General features: G+C 38.4%; 1 protein-coding gene across 1 annotated transcript; it reads left to right on the top strand.

The window, feature by feature from the left end:
• The first annotated feature begins 8,804 nt into the window (after window positions 1-8,804).
• LOC132772195 (collagenase 3-like) lies at window positions 8,805-19,022 on the top strand. The gene is made up of 10 exons (XM_060771043.2): window positions 8,805-9,109; window positions 9,325-9,566; window positions 11,132-11,280; window positions 11,378-11,503; window positions 12,445-12,606; window positions 13,010-13,130; window positions 14,722-14,855; window positions 15,097-15,256; window positions 15,839-15,942; window positions 17,469-19,022. The coding sequence occupies exons 1-10, from the start codon at window positions 8,987-8,989 to the stop codon at window positions 17,567-17,569; spliced, it is 1,422 nt and encodes a 473-aa protein (XP_060627026.2). The 5' UTR covers window positions 8,805-8,986; the 3' UTR covers window positions 17,570-19,022.
• The last annotated feature ends 210 nt before the right edge of the window (window positions 19,023-19,232 follow it).

Genomic DNA, 19,232 nt, shown 5'->3' with positions numbered 1-19,232 from the left:
AGTAGGGTTGTTGATGCCAAAAAGAGACCCTTTGATGGCAGAAAGCCCAAATACCATTACAAGGGGAAGAGTATCTTTATCTTGGTTCAGCAGGTGGACTAGAAACTTGAAGAATATGGGAAGCCTATGTGTTGAATTATAACTTTTGAGATAAGAATATCGTCATATCTAAAAAGTAGAAGATAGTGTTCAAGTTTATTTGATGCTTAGACTATAAATCTTTCACATATAAGGCAAATAAATAAATACATGAAAACCATATTATTAAATACAATATAAAATACAGAATTGAAATTTATAAATCATTAAAATGCTACATTTATCAATGGTGAGATACACCCTTAAAATACTACATACTGCATGGACTAGTACCTGCATAATTAAAAACCAGGTAAAACCAAATCGATACAGCATTTTAAAAACTATATAAACAGCCACCATTAGTTAAAAGCATCCCCAGCACAGTTAACTGCAATATCAGAAATTATTCTTGCACAGATTTTCTGTGCTGCCAGGGCAAAAAGAAACACCTTGTGAGTAACCATAGGGTTAGTGTCAGCCAAGAGATAGAAAATCTTTTCTAATACAGTATTGGTTTGAAGGAGATAAAGAATAGGCCCCAGAATTTTAGTTTAGGAGGAGAAGGTGGCGTTGGCAGGATACAAGGTACATTCATTGTACTCAAAAATTTCTCCAAAGTCATTGTTACTACACCAGCCGAATAATATATAATGACTGATAAACAAAATATAATATGATTCATATTTTGGCACCAAACTCAGACTGAAAAAGGTGGGAGAGAAACAATATTTCTACACACATTGCTCCAAGCAATATTAAGACTTCAGGGGAATACCAAGAAAATGATAAACACTGACTATTAACTGTAATGTAAGAACTTGTTTCTTATCATTTCACTTTGCATGGATGCAAAATAAATAATGCCAATTGTTCAAGTCAGAAAATAAACATTGTGTCTTGTGCTTTAAAAAGTTCATTTCCTAAGCAATAAAGATTTTGTTCAGATATTAGATTTATTTATTTCTTGTCAAGATTTATTCAGAGGAGATTTGGCATGCCTTCTTCTGAGGTTGAAACTGTTGACCTCATCAGAAAGGGCAAAATTGCCTGTCCTGCGATGATTGCACCTCTCTTGGGGCATGGAGCCTTCTGGATCCATCACATGATGTTGATCGACTTCCGAAGGACATCCATGCATGAAAAGAGGTGCAATCACCCCAGGAGATAGTGGCGGTATGATGGGAAGTTTCCTGTGTTGCATTTAAACAATGGGGATAAGTCAGGTGGTGACTCCCCTCCCCCCATGAGATAAGATATGGGGCAATCTGGGTAATGTGTGATGTGTGGAGAATCCTGCCACTATCACCCAGATCATGGACCTTTATGTGATGAAGTCCTATGTCTAGGTAAAGGTAAAGTCTAGTCGTGTCCTGTGACCTTTCGATCAGCAAGTTCAGCAGCTCTGTGGTTTAACCCACTGCACCACCAGGGGCTACGTTTAAAAGGATCAAATAAAATTAGCTTACTTTGAACATGCTGTATGCACACCACATGATGTATGGCCGGTTACTCTGGAGCTTCCAGGAAATTTTGGAATGGCCCTTGTGTTTCCGATGTGTGGGCAGCTGGATCAGGTTGGATCTGGGGCAATCCAGTGTCAACACACCAAAAAGACCCATTGTCATGTCACCAGCCAGGAGAAGATCCAAAAACAGATCCTTGGCAGTCTAGCTGGTGACACCATTTTTGGTGTGGTCACAACTGCCATGGAATCACCAGAAGTGATTTCACTAGCAAGGCTTTGCCATTGCTTGACTTTTGGGGGGTGAAAGAGCAGTAGTAGCCCAAATGTGCTGTTGGCTTGTCTGGCTGCCTGGACTCCAAAAGGGCTCCAAAATGCCCCCATGCTGTATCCAAGGCAGTTCCAGAGCAGAATACTTCAGTGGATTTTGGCTTGTGTAGAAACAACCTGAAAGTGTGTGATTTGCTCAAGATCACCTAATGAGTTTTCAGTGCCAAGTGAGGATTCAAACCTTGGTCCCCACAGTTGTAGTTCAATGCTAAAACCACTACACCAGCACACTCTTTACATAATGTTTCCCATTACTAAGAAAATGTGATTTAATATGATTCCTGAATAACAAGCAATACTAACTAGATGATGATGAAAACTGGGAAATGTGCCAGAAATACAGAAAGGTGGGCGTCCAGCAACAAAGCAGTTCAAAAGTGTATGTGCTCATGCATGTCTAGGATATTATTTTTAACCAGCTTTGGAAAATCCAGTCATGAGTCACTGAAAAAGACCAAATGGAGGTCACAGCAGGAGGTCACACTTTAAGGGGAGGTTTCAGGTTTTCATTGACTTCCTTATGTTTTACAATGACTTTTATTGCTGTGAACAAGTGTCTTATCAGCTGACAAGGGATTAGATATTATTAACCACAACCACAGCAAAACGCAGGATATATTCCCTAGCAATAGAGTTGGAAGAGATCACAAGAGCCATCTATTCCAGCCCCATGCCATGCCACCAAAAGAATAGGTCCTATAATCCTGCTTAGATGGATCTTGAATATGCCTGTATCACCATGTCTGACATTCACAAGTCAATAAGAAATGGACTGATAATGTGATATTTAGTACTGCAAAAGATTGACAGGATCAATATACATGGAATCATATTCATGACGTAGATGCCATGGATGTTTGATTTATAAGCACTTTTATCACAGTGTCCCTAATTTCTGCCATTAAGTTCTTTGGGAGAAATTCTTAGATATGTCCTATTTTCTCTGAAGGAAAATGATAGTAAGTTTGCCTTGACTACAAAAATCATATAATATGGTGAATTATTTCCTTTCCCCCAAAAGTGAGGCTGAGTGTGTGTATGTGTGTGTAGTGTCAGGAGCAACTTGAGAAACTGCAAATCACTTCTGGTGTAAGAGAATCGGCCACCTGCAAGGACATTGCCCAGAGGATGCCCGGATGTTTTGATGTTTTATCATCCTTGTGGGAGGCTTCTCTCGTGTCCCCACATAGGGAGCTGGAACTGACAGAGGGAGCTCACCCTTGCTCACCACAGATTCGAAGCTCTGACCTGTCTGTCTTCAGTCCTGCCAGCACAAGGGTTTAACCCATTGTGCCAGTTATATATTATAATTACATGTTTCCATTTCTTATTTTGATAACTCTTTTTTCTTTCTATTAGGAAGAGATATTGGGCCATCAAAGGCTACAAGATAATTTATGACTATCTCTGCAAGCATTATAATTTTAGATTCCCAGTGAATATGCAGGAGACAGATTCTACATTTTATGATGTGAATAATAGATGGACAAAGCTGCACACAGGAGACAAGATATGGAGGTAAGAAATACGTAGGAGATAAAAGGAAGTGGCTCATACAACAATACAGCCTGTATTGCAGTAAAACCACATAACCCTTTGTCAGAAACACTTAAAAATGCAGAGTGCAGAAACCCATCAAATATTTTTTTTGTCCATCATGATGGTGATTTGTGTTTACAGTGATGTAGCATGTCATGTTGTTACTCATAATCATGTGGTTAACATGGAGCTCAGATCTTTCTCTGGATCTTTTGCAATATAAATCTATCCCAGACTTCCATTGCTCAAAGTTTGGCTAGTTTACATCCGTTCCTGCAGTTTTGAATTATGACAATATACTTTGAAGTATTGACTAAGCTTTTCAGAAATGATGTTGACAAACTATATCCCCTATACGTGCTGGTTAGGCCCGCGTAGTTACCGCAGAGTCCAAACATGGGAATACTAGAAGTAATTATTACTATATTTTTTTCCAACCAGCTACCAACGAAAGCAGGCCTTCCCAACAGTAGTTATAGAAATTATATGCAAATACAGCTTGTTCACAATGGTATTGTAACAATGGTCACCAATTTGCGAGGAAGAAGCCACCAGATTGTAACGGTTTTGTAAAGGAGCCACCACTTTGTAAGGACTTATTAATTTGAAAGCGTAGCTAATAGCTAGTAATATTGATTTGGTCTTTATTCAGGGTGCAGCGTGATTTAACTTGGAAAGAATTTGTAACAGAGACCAGGCTTTAAAAGAAACGGTAACAAGTTTATTGAAATGTAGCAGAAGCTTGATGGTTTCAATGTTTCTTATCTCTTAGAGGCACATATCTTCAGAGGTTACATTCATAACATTCTTTAAAACAACTCTGGAAATGATTCTTCCTTCCACTAAACAGGTTTCAAAGTTATTTTTCTTCAAACTGTGTTTCTTTCCTTACTAGGTTACTTCAGATACAAGCTTATTCTTTCTTTGTAATATTTCTGTTTCAATAAAGATTCTCACTGGGTTTCTCTCACCCCTTCTACTCATACACTAAATACTAATATAAATAAGTCAACTCGACTTATCCAAACTACCTAGGCTAAAAGCCGAAACCTTCTTGATCCTCACTACAGTAGAATCAGCCTTTCCCTGTAGTTTTTAAACTACAGATTACCTTCCTGGATCTCACTACTACAGAACCAGCCACTCCTGTAGTTCGCTGACTACAGACTGACTTTCTGGTTCTCAACACACCACAGAACCAGCCTCCCTGCAGTTCGCTGCCTGCAGACTGACTGTTTTAAAATGGCTGCCCTGCCAATTGGCAGTTGGCTCCACCCCTATTTCCATAGCAACCCAGCTCAAAGTGAGCTAAGCTGGCTACCATCCCCCCATTTATGCTACTCTAAATACTTACCTCTCTAAACACCTATCTATAACTATACATAACAGTAGATTAAAATTTACACTTCAGCACAGGTATCATAAAGTCTTGTTGCTTATGTGAATTTGTCCTAGGCATGTGAAGCCTACTCACATACTAAATGAGATAAAATGGGAAATGGGAAAGTAAGTATATCCATTGTCTAAACACACACACACACACATACAATATATATATATATATATATATATATATTCCTTAAAGATACCTGAAAGCTTTCTAAAAGATATTTTATAAGATCAGTAACTATGATCACCTAAGGGCTGAGAAGTCACCTAAGGGCTAATTAAGGCAGTATCTAAATATAGTAAATAAATAAATAAATAGTAAATAAATGTGATTCCTTTTCCCAACCAGGTACAAAATGATTTCCATTGCTGCTATATAACATATTTTCATTGCTTTTTCTTTATCCAAAATATGTGGGGCATGTCTTTGCTCATTCCAGAGATACCTTTTCAATATCAAAAGCTATTGTCCTGGAAATTGCAGGTGGCTCTAGAAATGACATTACCATCAATCAAACAATTTCTAATACAGTCCACTGGAGCTGAGGCAAGTTGTTATCTAACCACGTTATCACACCAGGGATTTAAAGCAGGCAGTCCCACATTTCTGCCACCTGCAAAATTCTGGGAAATGTGGTTTGGGAAGGTGAGGACCTCTATAGCTAAGAATTCAAAAGGTCCAGCTCTAAACTACATTTCCCAAAATTCTCCAGGTAGGGACTGCCTACTTTAAAGCCCTGGTGTGATAATGTCTTCATTGCCTATTAAAGGCCATGTCACAATGAAATCACATAAAATATATGTCCATCTCTTGATTTCCCCTCAATGCAATAGTCAGTGGTTTGTCTATATGTGAACCAATGCCAGCCAGTTTCCTGAGAAAAAAGTAATTTTCAACGTTGTTGTGATGTGTCCCAGTTAGAATAGGTCAAAATATGACATTTTTGTGTTTTCTGTAATTACTTCTTGAATTCTTCTCTTTTGTTGTCCTTCCAAATGATCATACAGTGGCTTGGTGTTCACCTTATTTCCCCTTCCCCTCACTGACTTCTTTTGGTTAAAAAAAATGGATGTGAGAAGACCAGTAAACTTGTTGTCCCTTCAGAAACTGCAGTCCTGTCTGCAAAGAATTCCCATCAATCTACCTCATCTTCTACATGCCCCCAAATGTGAAGTGTGCATGCATAATTTGTCTATACAGGCTCTACAGCCTTCCAGTCTTGCACAATGTTAAACTTTATGGCTGTAGAATTCTCCCCATTAGCTATGTTGAAGTAAGATTTAAAGGCCAGTCTATTGGTGTCTGCTGACTGGCAGGGGCAACTCGTACATCTCAAGCAACAAAACATCTTAAGTTTAGAAAGTCTGTATATGAAGATTGATGCTCATCTCCATTTCTAAGCTGAAGAGCCGACGTCATCCATAGACACCTTCAAAGTCATGTGGCCTCCATTACTGCATGGAGCAAACTGTTGCACCTTCTCCTAGCTTCTTCATCATTAACAACTTTTGCTATTCTTGACGACACTCTGATGTTACTTGGCCATACACGACCTGGTTTTCATCTGAAATGTTGATAGTACGAGATATAAGTGTTGGCAGGCACCTGAGTTAATACTCCACTTTGCCAGTAGTATACAAAGCTATTGTAAGCGGTCCATAATTATTTGGCCTATAATTCCCAAAAACTGCAGCATGCATCAGCAAAAGTGTTTGAGGGAGCCAAAGTTCAATAATATATGAAAAGTTACAGCTGACCAGCCCTAATGAAAGGTAGAGAAAATATTTTTAAATAGGACACAGGAAAGGTAAATGGCACTCCTTCTGAAATATCCTGCCTAATATAACTCATTCTGGTTTGTTCGAGATAAGACAAACCCTGTTCAAGGTGGATATAGACTAGGGATAAACAGTAACACGTATGATTCAAGCAAATACATAGTATTTAAAAGGAAGTGAGTGAGTACACAGTCCATCAGTCTATCAATGTTACATATTATTTAAATTCTTCCTCTCCAGACTCACACAGTGGGGAAACTCCAATACAGTCAATAGCACACCCACTATACTTTCATGGGTGATTTCTCAGTTTAAATTGCCACACCTTGAAATAGGGGAAATTAGCCCAGTGAGCAATTCTGCCCACCTTCAATTGTTTTTGTGCTTTGGCACCACTTGCTATAATATTATTATAATCCAAAGAATTGGTTGAACTTTAACCAGAAGTGTTTCCTGTCTGACTATACAGTTTTGTCAACAGTCTAGATTATGCTTGGAAGTAGGCAGAAAACAATGAGTGACTAAATGGGCAAATCGAAATTTTTATATGTTGTGATGCAACCTTCACAGAGCAGCGGATATGCACTGCAGGTGCAGCCTTTAATTAGAAATGTTGGGCAACATCCTACCCTACCGTCATTGAACCTATTCAAGTTATTGATCAGGGAGTGTAGTGTTCTCTCCTGGGTGAATGAAACAGTTGAAGGCTCCTTGGTGCAGCTCTACTTTCCCATAATGGTCATCGAACACCCATGGATATGCCCCAAGGCTCCGTGTGACTATGTAGTAAACACAGCACCAATTAGTAGCTCGGAGTGAGGCAGAGATTAATCTAGAAGCCTTCATCTTCGCTTAAAGCAGACTTGTCCAAATTGTGGTCCAGGGGCTGCTCCGGTGAGCAATCTGGCTGCTGCCCGTTGGACCACTTGAAGTTTCTGATCAATCTTCAAAGACGACCACATGTAGAGTGTGCTGTAGTAGTCTATTCAGAATGTAACCAAAGCATGGACTTACATGGCCAAGTCTGACTTCCCAAGGTATGTGCACAACTGGTGCACAAGTTTTAATGGTGTGGAAGCTCCCCTGGCCATCACTGAAACCTCAGTGATGAGTCTAGGAAAACTCCCAAGCTGCGAATCCACACCTTCAGGTTGAAACCCTATATCCTGTTTGGCCTTTCGACTGACCCAGAGTACCTCCGTCTTGTCTGGATTCATTTACAATTTGTTCGCTGTCATCCAGACTGTCACAGTTGCCAAGCACCGATTCAGGACCTGAACAGTCTCCTTAGTTGCAGGTGAAAAGGAGTGATAGAATTGTACGTCATCTGCGTACAGATAACATTAAACTCCATAACTCCAGATGATCTCTCCCAATGACTTCATGTAAATGTTAAATAACATTTGGGGGGGGGGGCAGTACTGATCCCTGTGGGATCCCACAAGGCAATGGCTGCGGAGCTGAGCAGGTCTCGCCCAACAACTCCTGTTGGGAACAGTCCTCCAGGAAGGACTGAAGCTACTGCAAAACAGTACCTCCAAAACTCATTTCCACAAGGCATTCCAGAAGGATACTATGAAAAAAGCAATCCTGCTTGAATATAGTTTTACAGACATCAAAGTTGTAGCAGGAGAGGAGGCTTGTGTGATGAGGCTCATAGTTATACTAGCACGACCACTGGTTCTTGTAATATAAAAACTACAAAGGATTCTGGCCCCTACTTCTTGTCCTCATCAACTGTTTGTTAACCATAACTGGAACACAGAAAGGTATTCCAGTCTAATATTGGAGCACAAGCAGGATGGTTAGGAGAGGAAACAATCCTTGAGATATCCCAGAATCAAAGCCATTTCTGATGTCACAGAAAGAGTCCCATTCAAATATGGAAGTCAGAAGAAAGAGAAAGAAAGAAGAAAGAAAGAAAGAAAGAAAGAAAGAAAGAAAGAAAGAAAGAAAGAAAGAAAGAAAGATGTATGCTCTTTCTTCTCTATAGCCTGGCTGCCTCAGTACAATATTCAAAAATACTTTTGTCAATTATCTGATCAGATTGCATAAACCCCACTCGTTCAACAAAACAAAGCATATTGTTTTAGAAAGCAAATAAAACTAGGTCAAATCAGTTACTGCAGAGTAATCTAAAATGCTTTCCCACAACACCTGGGAATATGCTGACTGAGACCATGTTTTCAGCCACTGGTGGGAGAGCAGATTTCCCAAACCCCAAGCCTCCTTGGGTGAAAGGTGGGGAAGGGAAGAGCAATGTAAGCATGTTTACTTTACAGTCACTCGGAAGTTGAAATTTGTCTCTGAGAGATGATGACTCACTTGAGTAGCTCTATAAAAGTCAACCTGGTTAGAAGCTAAACCATCAGACTTTCAGAAACTTTAGCATCACCATCCAGGAGAATGCATCCAAGTTCTGCAGCTGCCTTTTTCCTGTTGCTGGGCATCTCGTGGTGCTTTAGACTACCGATATCAGATGAAGATGACAGTGATGAATTCACAAACCAAGATTTTGAGTTTGCAGAGGTGGAGTACAAATTTCCTTATAAATAATCTTACTCCATTACTTCAGTCTTTTCTACTTGTCTCTGTTGTCCTCTCTTGCAGAACAGAGGCTTACTTTTCTCCATTTGTTACTTTCTATCATAATGATGAAGCTCTTCATTTTCTCCTCTTACTTTATCAGAAACTATGGTTCCATATAAAATTGGAAGTCTAACTGTTGTTTTCTCTCTGTTCAGCGCTATCTAAAGACACACTACAATCTCCACTCCAGTCCTGCTGGCCTCCTGCGAAAATCAGCTAGCACATTTGCTTCCAAACTTCGAGAAATGCAAGCATTTTTTGGGCTGGAGGTCACTGGCAAACTGGATGAAGACACGTATGAGCTGATGAAACAGCCACGCTGCGGGGTCCCTGATGTGGGGGAATATAACTTTTTCCCTCGAAAGCTGAAATGGTCCCAGAATAATTTAACATACAGGTAAGAAAACAGGATGTATGTGTTGATATAGCTTTGTGGGATGACAACACAAAACAGGTGGATACATTCAATATTCAATTATAAAAAAGATAAAAAGAAATGGCTGAAAGGAAAGCAGACCAATACTCCAGGGCCTTTGGGATATGCTAATTCTCGTCTCATTTAAAAAAATGTTTTTAACTACTGTATATAGTACTTATGTATAGATCTAGAACTCTTAGTTTAAAAAATTGACACATAATAGTGTGGTCAATGTATCTACAGGTCAATGTAAGTACGGTATCTTAAACCTTTATATAAAAAAGGAACCATCCCCTTATCTGAGTAGAGTTGTAGAAGTAGAACTTAGTCCATCATGGGAGAACCTAAAAGAAGCCATGGCCCACTTTACTCTCTCCAAGGTGGTACCACTTCTGACTTTTTTTTTTGAATGACTGGACAGCAAAATAGCTTCAGTGTTGGCCAGGGGTGGGTAGCCTCCTAAGGTGGTGCTGGTGCTTTCTCTTCCCTGTGGAATGACCTTTGACTTATCTATGTATCATATAAAAAACCATAATTCTTGCCTCCAAATCTGTCCTCAGTTTATATGTGAGGTCAACTTTTACATGGCTATATATGTGGGATACTTGTGTGTTTTTGTATCATTGCACCATCATCATTTCTTTATCCAAGGGCTGTGCTCGCTATCCATGTGAATAGTATGTAGATAATATTGTGCTACTTTTAGAAACTTTTATTTCATTCTCCCTACAAAGGACATCACATCTTTATATATGTTACTGGTCTTCAAACGTGTAGCTAATGCAGAGAGTACTAAATGAGCTGCTTTTCTCAATGAGTATTCTTCCCCCCTCAAATTAAATTTTCCTCCAGTCCCCAACTTTTTAGGATTTCAAAGAATGAGACCTTAAAAATAGTTCACATCTAGCTGTGTTTGCAGTCCCTGGGCTTCTATATTTGTCTTTTACTATCATAATGTGGACAGCTACACTGTATTTTTAAATACTCAGCTAACATTTTATGTTACCAATATAGATCTAACTAAAGGAAAATTTCATTGGGAACACAGAATTCTTGATGGGGTGTAAATGTGATTTGGAAATGAGACAATCAAACTTCAGGACTGACTTGAGAAAGAATGAGCATCTCTTTATGGGAAGCATCAGAATTTTTATTTATCAATCACCCTCTTATAAACAGTGAGTAATATCAAAGCCAAATGTGCCAAGATGTAATCTTTATCAACAATATTCTTTGGTTGAGTTATTTACCTCTATTTTTGAAATATACATAGCTAACATAGTGTGATCATTACACATTTAAATGCCAGGGTACTAGAAAGCAGGTTCACATAAAAGCAGGATTAGGATCAAGCCATTAGTCAAATTGAATAGAAAGAAACAAGCTTACCTTTATTACATGTGGACTTTATCCTTTACAGCTACTTCCAAGAGGAAACTCTGACACATAAATGTGTATGTTTCTGTTTGCTAAACTGGCACGGTCACAGAAGTGTTTTGCAACTTTTCTGACCACACAGTGAACCGATTGTTTTTGTTTGACAGGATTGTAAATTACACCCCTGATCTGAAAAAGTCTGAAGTGGACAGAGCATTCAGGAAAGCTTTCAAGGTTTGGTCTGATGTGACACCACTCAACTTCACTAGAATTCGCAGTGGTATTGCTGATATCATGATTTCCTTTGGAAGGAAAGGTAATAAGAGAGAAAAGACTTTGTATGTTCATTGCTACATTTTGTTATCAATTAATCATGCACATAGTACTATTTATGACTTTTTGAATGTTTGCAGAACACGGTGATTTCTATCCCTTTGATGGACCTTCTGGACTCCTGGCTCATGCTTTCCCCCCTGGACCAAATACTGGAGGAGATGCTCATTTTGATGAAGATGAACTGTGGTCAACTGATTCCAATGGTAATAAGCAATATAAAAAAGCATTTATCTCTTCGGGGGTTATTCTTTCTAAATAAATGTTTATGCAATGCTGGATAATGCTTAACTGGTAAATTATAGAAGATGGGCTTTTCATCTTTCTCTTTTCATCTGGATAAGGGTTGACTATCCCTTATCCAGAGATCCAAAACCCTGCAAAATTCAATATTGTCCACATAGGTGGTTGAGATAGTGACACTTTAGTTTCCTGATGGTTCAGCCCTTGTTTCATACACAAAGGATTTAAAAGTTTTGTATTAAATTGCATTCAGATGTGTATAACATGTATATGAAATATAAACATTTTTGTGTTTATATTTGGGTCATATAACGAAGATATCAAATTATGGTTTTGTATGCAAAAATAAGTATCTGAAATTATCCAAAAACTAAAATATTTCTGGTCTTAAGCATTTTGGATAGGGGGTACCCATCTTGTACTAATAATGTATTGAATAGTAAATGGAATATATAACTTTGATTATGGTTGACTTGCTGCTCCTTGCTCATGTAGCCTTACTTGTCTTCTTAAGCACCTTGATGGTGTTAAACTTAACTTATGGGTCTGTTCCATTTAAATTATTGTCCTTAGTCCCACATTTGAGTTGGAGTCTCAATTTAATTTTATTTAAAACTTTGAAACATTACCTTCTGTATTACCAGTCCTCACATCCCTAGCCAGTATAGCCAGTGCCCATGCTAGCAAGGGATTTTGGGAAGTTCTAGACAAAAGTAACTTTTCTAAGCTCTAGTTAAAGAAATGAATTTCAGTGAAAGACACATTTCTGTTCCTTTACTATCAAGTTATTAGTAAATGATAATTCTAGGAAACATTCATATTTTATATCATGCTGCAAAAAAGGTTCATCCTGTTGAGTGTTGTAAACTTTATTGCTTTTTAATATATGGAATGTGTTTTCTAGGATATAACTTGTTTATTGTGGCAGCCCATGAGTTGGGTCATTCACTGGGACTTGAGCATTCCACAGACCCTGGTGCATTGATGTATCCAGTTTACACATATACAGGAAACACGGGTTTCTTGCTTCCAGACGATGATGTACAAGGAATCCAGACTCTTTATGGTATGCCTGCTTTTTGTCTTATATATTTTTACATAGTTTTAATATGTATTGGAATTTATGGGTAATCAATTTCCTTAATGGATCCTGTTTACCAACCTGATGTTCCAGTCTTTGAATGATTTCACATTGCATGCGCATTATTACAGCTTCTTATGATCAGTCCCTATGTTAGACCAAAATATTCAGTTCAAAACAGTACAAGCTGTTATCACCTAAAATATTAATATGTAGGACCAAATACGTTCATGATTCAACAGGTAAACAAGGACTTTATTAGGACCAGCCATAATTCTGCAGAGCAGATTGGGGTAATGGGGTTACTGTTCAATAGCTAAATTGCATTTGTTCCAAAATACATTGAAGAAAATTTGCACTGATATTAACATATCATTTTCTTGGACAGGTAAAGGAGATCATGATCCTCATCCTGATGATCACCCCAAGACTCCAGAGAAATGCAGTCCAAACCTGGTACTTGATGCCATCACAGAACTTAGAGGAGAAATGATGATCTTCAAGGACAGGTGAGAGCCAAGTCAGCTATCACGTGTTTCATCTATACGCATGGATTCCCCATCTTACCCACATCCACTGTGTGCATATGTTCATTGAGGAGGACTATGACTAATTATACATTAGACCCTTCACTTTAGCGGGGGTTAAAGGCCCAGGACCACCACAAAATGTAAAAAATGCAATTAAAATAACATTTTTATTTAATCTCAGAAAACACCTCTCTATGTGCTCCAGCATAACTACATTGCGCTTGAGATTCCTAGAGAGAACATTTTAATCAAATCTACAAATGTTAAACCCACTGTCCCACAATATGGAGTGCTGGCTGTACAGTTGAATTACTTTGGTAAACCTTCAGATCCCCAAACCAAGTATAACCAACTTATGCATCCTTACTATGCATTTTTGCCAAGTAAGAATATGCTTACAATAACCAAGTCCTCATACGAAGAATGATATGATATTGCATAGTGTTAAGCAGGATTTTAATTCATTTGTTGTATATTATTAATAGTATTAGTTGTACTTAATTAATTATTCTGTTTTTCTATTGACAATGAGACTCAAGGTAGCTAAAAATATATTGAAACAATACAAGAGAAAAAAATCCAAAACTTAGAATAAAAATATAAATATTTAAAATAAACAATTAGTAAATTAAAAGATAAAAAATACTATACAGTATTTATTGATTGTCTAACAGCTTTGAAATGCCAAGGAGAATGTATAATAAAATGTATTTGTCTTATAATCTGTTCTAAAAATTCGAAATAAGTTGTACTGGTCAATGGAAAATCAGTAAGACAATAGTATGCTCTCTTATTGCCAATAGTATTGTACAATAGTATGCTCCCTTATTGCCATTATGGCTTCATTTTCAAACAACTACTTCAAAAATGTATGTACTTGCTCATTTAATGAAACCATGAAAAGATTCCACCACAACACCTGACTCTTGGTGCAAGGGGACCTGACAATGGGAACTGACCTTCTTTTCTCTTATTGATCAGTTTATAGTTCCTCTGGCCACCCAAAAGGTGAATATAATGCAGATAGCTCATGATCTTTGACATTTCCCAAGGGACATAATTCATGGGTCATGAATCAGGTCCAATTGCTTCGTGTGTTTCAAGGCCTTCAGATCAGTCATCTCCTTATCCATGGACCATTTCATACCCATTTTCAAAGAGGAAATGCTAAAGAGGATATAGTTTGGAAGCCAGCTCCTTGTGGTCTTCAAAGATCAAGAAACATTTCTGTCCAACCTTTATGCTTTAGACTGCTATTCCCACAATCCCTCAATGAAAGTCATGCCTTGGAATCATAGAATCATAGACTTGGAAGAGACCACATGGGCCATTTTACCCAACCCCCATGCCCCTGCCATCCTATATAGTCTATCTATGATGCAAAAAACATTTGTTGAATATGTTCTAAGACAGGAATAGCCTTTGTATCTTGAATGTCTATACTGAGAATATTTAACAACTATGATATTCATTTGTACTATGTAGTGTGATATGAGAACCAGCAAGTTTATGAGCTAATTGAAAGAACAGTTCCACTTCTTAATTTCTGATGTTCTTGTTCCTGTCACAGGTTCTTCTGGCGTCTACATCCTCAGATGGTTGATGCAGATTTGGTACAAATTAAGTCCTTTTGGCCAGAAATGCCAAGCAAGATTGATGCAGCATATGAAAACACTGAGAATGATCATGTGTTGCTTTTTAGGGGTAAGTTTCTGCAGAGGTCAGAATCCCTGTTCCAAGCATTGTATGAAAATGCCTGAAGGAAATTCTGATTATTGTTAATGTGAACTAAGAGAAGAAAGCAAAATCATTTTCAGTCCTATTTAACATAAGGCACTAATGCCGGGACATTGATATAACTGATGCTATATTATAATCAGCATTTATGTGAACATGAATACAAACCTCAATTTAAGTCTAACACTTTTTTCCCATTCATTCACAGGCCGGAAGTTTTGGGCTTTGAATGGTTATGACATAGTAGAAGGCTACCCAAAGAAGATTTATGAACTGGGTTTGCCAAGATCTGTGAAGGCAATAGATGCAGCTGTCCACTTCAGCGAAACAGGCAAAACGTTCTTTTTCATTGGTGAAAAATACTGGAGGTATGTTGTTGATTCTTCTTTCTCACTTTTCCAGTGATACAAAATTAGCATTGGTATAATGTACCCAGCTTCTGCCAACCTAGCAGTTCGAAAACATGCAAATGTGAGTAGATCAGTAGGTATCGTTCAGGTGGGAAGGTAATGGCACTCCATGCAGTCATGCCGGGCGCATGACCTTGGAAGTATCTACGGACAATGCTGGCTCTTCGGCTTAGAAATGGAGATGAGCACCAACCCCCAGAATCGGACATGACTGGACTTAATGTCAGGAGACAACCTTTACCTTTAGTATAATGCACCAAACATCTTTTACCACCTCACCACCTTCCAAAAGAGATCTAAGTATATCTGCCAACTGTAGTTGTATGAGTTGACTTCACTACTGAACTGCGCTATTTTTGTTGCATTTACATCCTGCTTTTCGGCATTGTTGTTTTGTGATTTTTTTCATTCATCTGGATTTTATTTTGTTGGGTTTTGTTGGGAATTGCCTTGACTGCTAATGCTTGAAAAATAGCCAAATAATTCAGGAAAATAAATAGATATGAGTTTATTTATATTTTAATATTTTCTTTATTATAGTTATGATGAAAACAAGCAAGTCATGGACAAAGACTACCCTAGACTTATTGAAGATGATTTCCCAGGAATTGGTAATCGAGTGGATGCAGCCTATCAGAAAAATGGTATATATTCCTTCTGCTCAGGGATAGAGTTCGTGCCTGACATTCTTACTGTTTGAGGCAATGATATTGACCCATGAGGCCTTGCTTATTGTTGCTGGTTTTATTTGGTTGTCTAAATAATGGCAGGCAGCTAGATCAAGTCTCCATTTTAATTTCCCACAATGCCCTGATTTAATTATCCTTTGAGTTACTATGGGAGGTTACAATGCTGGATTGACATTGCCATCTGTTGCTGATGTTATTGCCTATCCTTTCAGCTGCCAAGGCAATTACACAAACTCATTTATAGAAAGGATTGACCAGGGAACAGTCTGCCCAGGATCTCCTCAAACCAGGAGCCAGACCATATTCATGAGAAGGCCCCTTTCTCTCCTAGATGTTTGTCATAATTGGAGTCCTGTTCCCTTATAGCACATAGAAAAATGTGGTGGATGGAAGAGCCTGGGGAGGGTATAGATAGAAGAAGGCAAGGGTGACATATCTCTAGGCACAAAAGTGTAAGTGTTCTTTTGTCTTTGATTCTGGCAATGCTGATAGTGGCTCACCTTCTGGTTTTGTTGTTGTTATTATTTGCCATCAACTTTGACTTATGGCAGCCCTAACAATAAGAGATTTCCAGAATCTCTCATCATCGACTGTTCAGGTCTTGCAAACTGAGTAATGTGGATTCCCCAATAAGAAAGTGTTATAAAATAGTTAACATGACATGAATTAATGAATAAGATGGGTGCAGATATCTCTGCCTGATGATACCAGGAAGTTGTGAAAGTCTACTCTAGTATCATACTCAAGAAATCATTTTGCAAGCTGGAGAAAACATATCTTAAAATACCAAAGTAACAACATGAGCTTGAGACTTAACTTGGCTATAGATAATGGAAAAGCTGATTCCATTAAGGATGAATCCAAGACTATCAACCTCATCACATTAGCTATAAGATTTGCCCCACATCAGGGCAAATCCAGTGTGGGATGTGGAGAACCTATTGCCCCATGCCCCACATCACCTGGCTTCTCCTTTACCACATCCCACGGGGGAAGTGTCCATAGCCCAGCTTCCTCCCATTGTTAGCTATACAACACAGAAAGCTTCCTGTGTTGCCACCTCCAGAATAGTTTGTCATTGTGGGATGGGAGCCAATGGGCTCCGTGGCACAACTAGAGTGGGACCACCATATGACGGGCAATTTATCCTGTCTGATGGCTGAGATCCTAAGTGGCAAAAGGAAATAAATTTTCACAGATTTCCTTCCACTCCAGCCCTTCCTGTGATTCAATAAGATTTCCCAGGTCTCCCAGTGAAAACAAGGGTCTCCAACAGGAAGAGCCACCCCCTCTTTGCTAGCAAGAACATCTCATTTATTAAAGAAAATCACTCAGAATCCTAGCCACTGTATTTTGAAAACATTCAGGATCCTAGCCTCTGTATTTTGAAAACATGTAGTAAGTTTTATCAATGGAATAATAGCATCATAAACTGAGGGTTTTTTTTAAAAAAAATCTCACAATTTTTTCTTCTCCTGCAGGTTATATATACTTTTTCAATGGAGCACTGCAGTATGAATTCAACATCTGGAGTGAAAGAATTATTCGGGTTATGAAAACCAACTCGATTTTCTGGTGCTGATTACATTGAGCTGAGTTCTGCACTGTGGAGTGAATTTGTCACCTATGAAAAAGAAGAATCTGGGTGTTGAGATTTTGCTGTTGTTTTGTAGCCCAGAAGCTTGATTCTGTGAACAAGCCCTGGCACTGTAGCCACTGACTTTATATTGTATATATGGGACTGTTTAGTAGAACAAACATCAGTCTGGAACTGAGTTAAATGGATAAAAGGGCCTTACACTTTTGTATTTAGGGCCTTACACTATTTAGAAGTCGAATGACGAAGAAAGTAATCTTAATGTCAAGTTCTGATGGAAAGATTTTGTCTGTGCCATTATAGTATTCAAGAGCTGAAGATCAATTAGCACCTGGAGAAAAGGATTTAGCACATTTAAGGTAAAGTCATTCCCAAATCTCCTGAAAGTTCAGAGATTACTTTAAATGCTTAGAGCTGTATAATGTGTCACTGGAATGGTTCCTTGCTTTCTTTTCTTCCTTGTAATTTAGCATTCTGTTTTGTCTGCCTCTTCTCCTATCTGCATTAACCAGACTGTATTAGTTTATGTATTTATTTATTTAAAACATTTGTTAACCATTTGCAAAGTTAGAAACATTTAATTTTGAAATGCCAGCTCCCAGAAACCTTCTGCCAGCCACTCAGACTGGATCTACACTGACATATAATCTAGATTATCCACATGGATTTTATATGGCAGCAGAGATCCAGCCTTTGTTTTCTTTCCAGACTAGATGGTTTACAAAGGGTTCCTTCTCCTTTCCTCCCAAGGTGACTAACAGCAACAAATAGGCATGTTGAAGAGAAGTGCTGAGATGCAATGTTCCTCCCAGCATTCATGATGTTCTGACCAGTGGGGATTTTCTTATTGAACAATTGTATACTTTTGTCACATTGGGTTGGAAGAAGAAACAGAACTAGTGACCATCTTAGCTGGGAGGTCTAAAGAATAACATATCCAGTTTACGCAATATCCCAGCTAACCCAAACTGCCTGTATAACAAGAGTGGGAAAAGGAAGTCCAAGGACCACATGCAGCACCTGAACCCCACATTTGTGGCCCTGGAGTCCCCTTCCCATCTTCCAAATCCTCTTGAACCTCACTGTTCTTTTTTAAAAAGTTGGAGTGATTTTGGGTGAAAATTACCCAAAGGTACGACCCCAAGCCCTTTCAAATGCATGTGAACATCTCCTAATATAGATAGTCTAAAAATGTGAAAAACATCTGAAACATTTCTGGTCTTGAGCATTTTGGATCAACCTGTGTGTAACAATGTAGATTATAATCTTTTTTATTTTGAAAAGGGGAAAGATCTACTTTTTCAATGTTTTCTACTTATTTTGTATTTCTTCCAAAATTCTCTAGAGGTTCTCAGCATGGGCAACATTTAAGGTACTATTTACACCTTGTCTTTAAGCCCTGGTTTTAGACATTGCTAAATAAAACATAGAAAAAACACAGATGTAATGTGTCTTGCTTTGCTTGGAACAAATGCTATTTAAAGTAAAACAGGAACTGTCAGAGCTCTACCAGCAGGTCGTTCCACAGTCATGGGACGGATGCCAAAAAAGGTCCTATGGGTGGTGGTTGCTAGTTGGAATCTGGCAGGCTGGTGCATATACCCTCCAGAGAAATTCAGTATTCAGGGCAGATTGGAGAGGAGAAGGC

The sequence above is a fragment of the Anolis sagrei genome, chromosome 3 (genome assembly GCF_037176765.1).
Source record: "Anolis sagrei isolate rAnoSag1 chromosome 3, rAnoSag1.mat, whole genome shotgun sequence".
Taxonomy (NCBI): domain Eukaryota; kingdom Metazoa; phylum Chordata; class Lepidosauria; order Squamata; family Dactyloidae; genus Anolis; species Anolis sagrei.
Note: the sequence above shows the minus strand (reverse complement) of the source record. Positions and strands in the feature narration are given on the sequence as shown.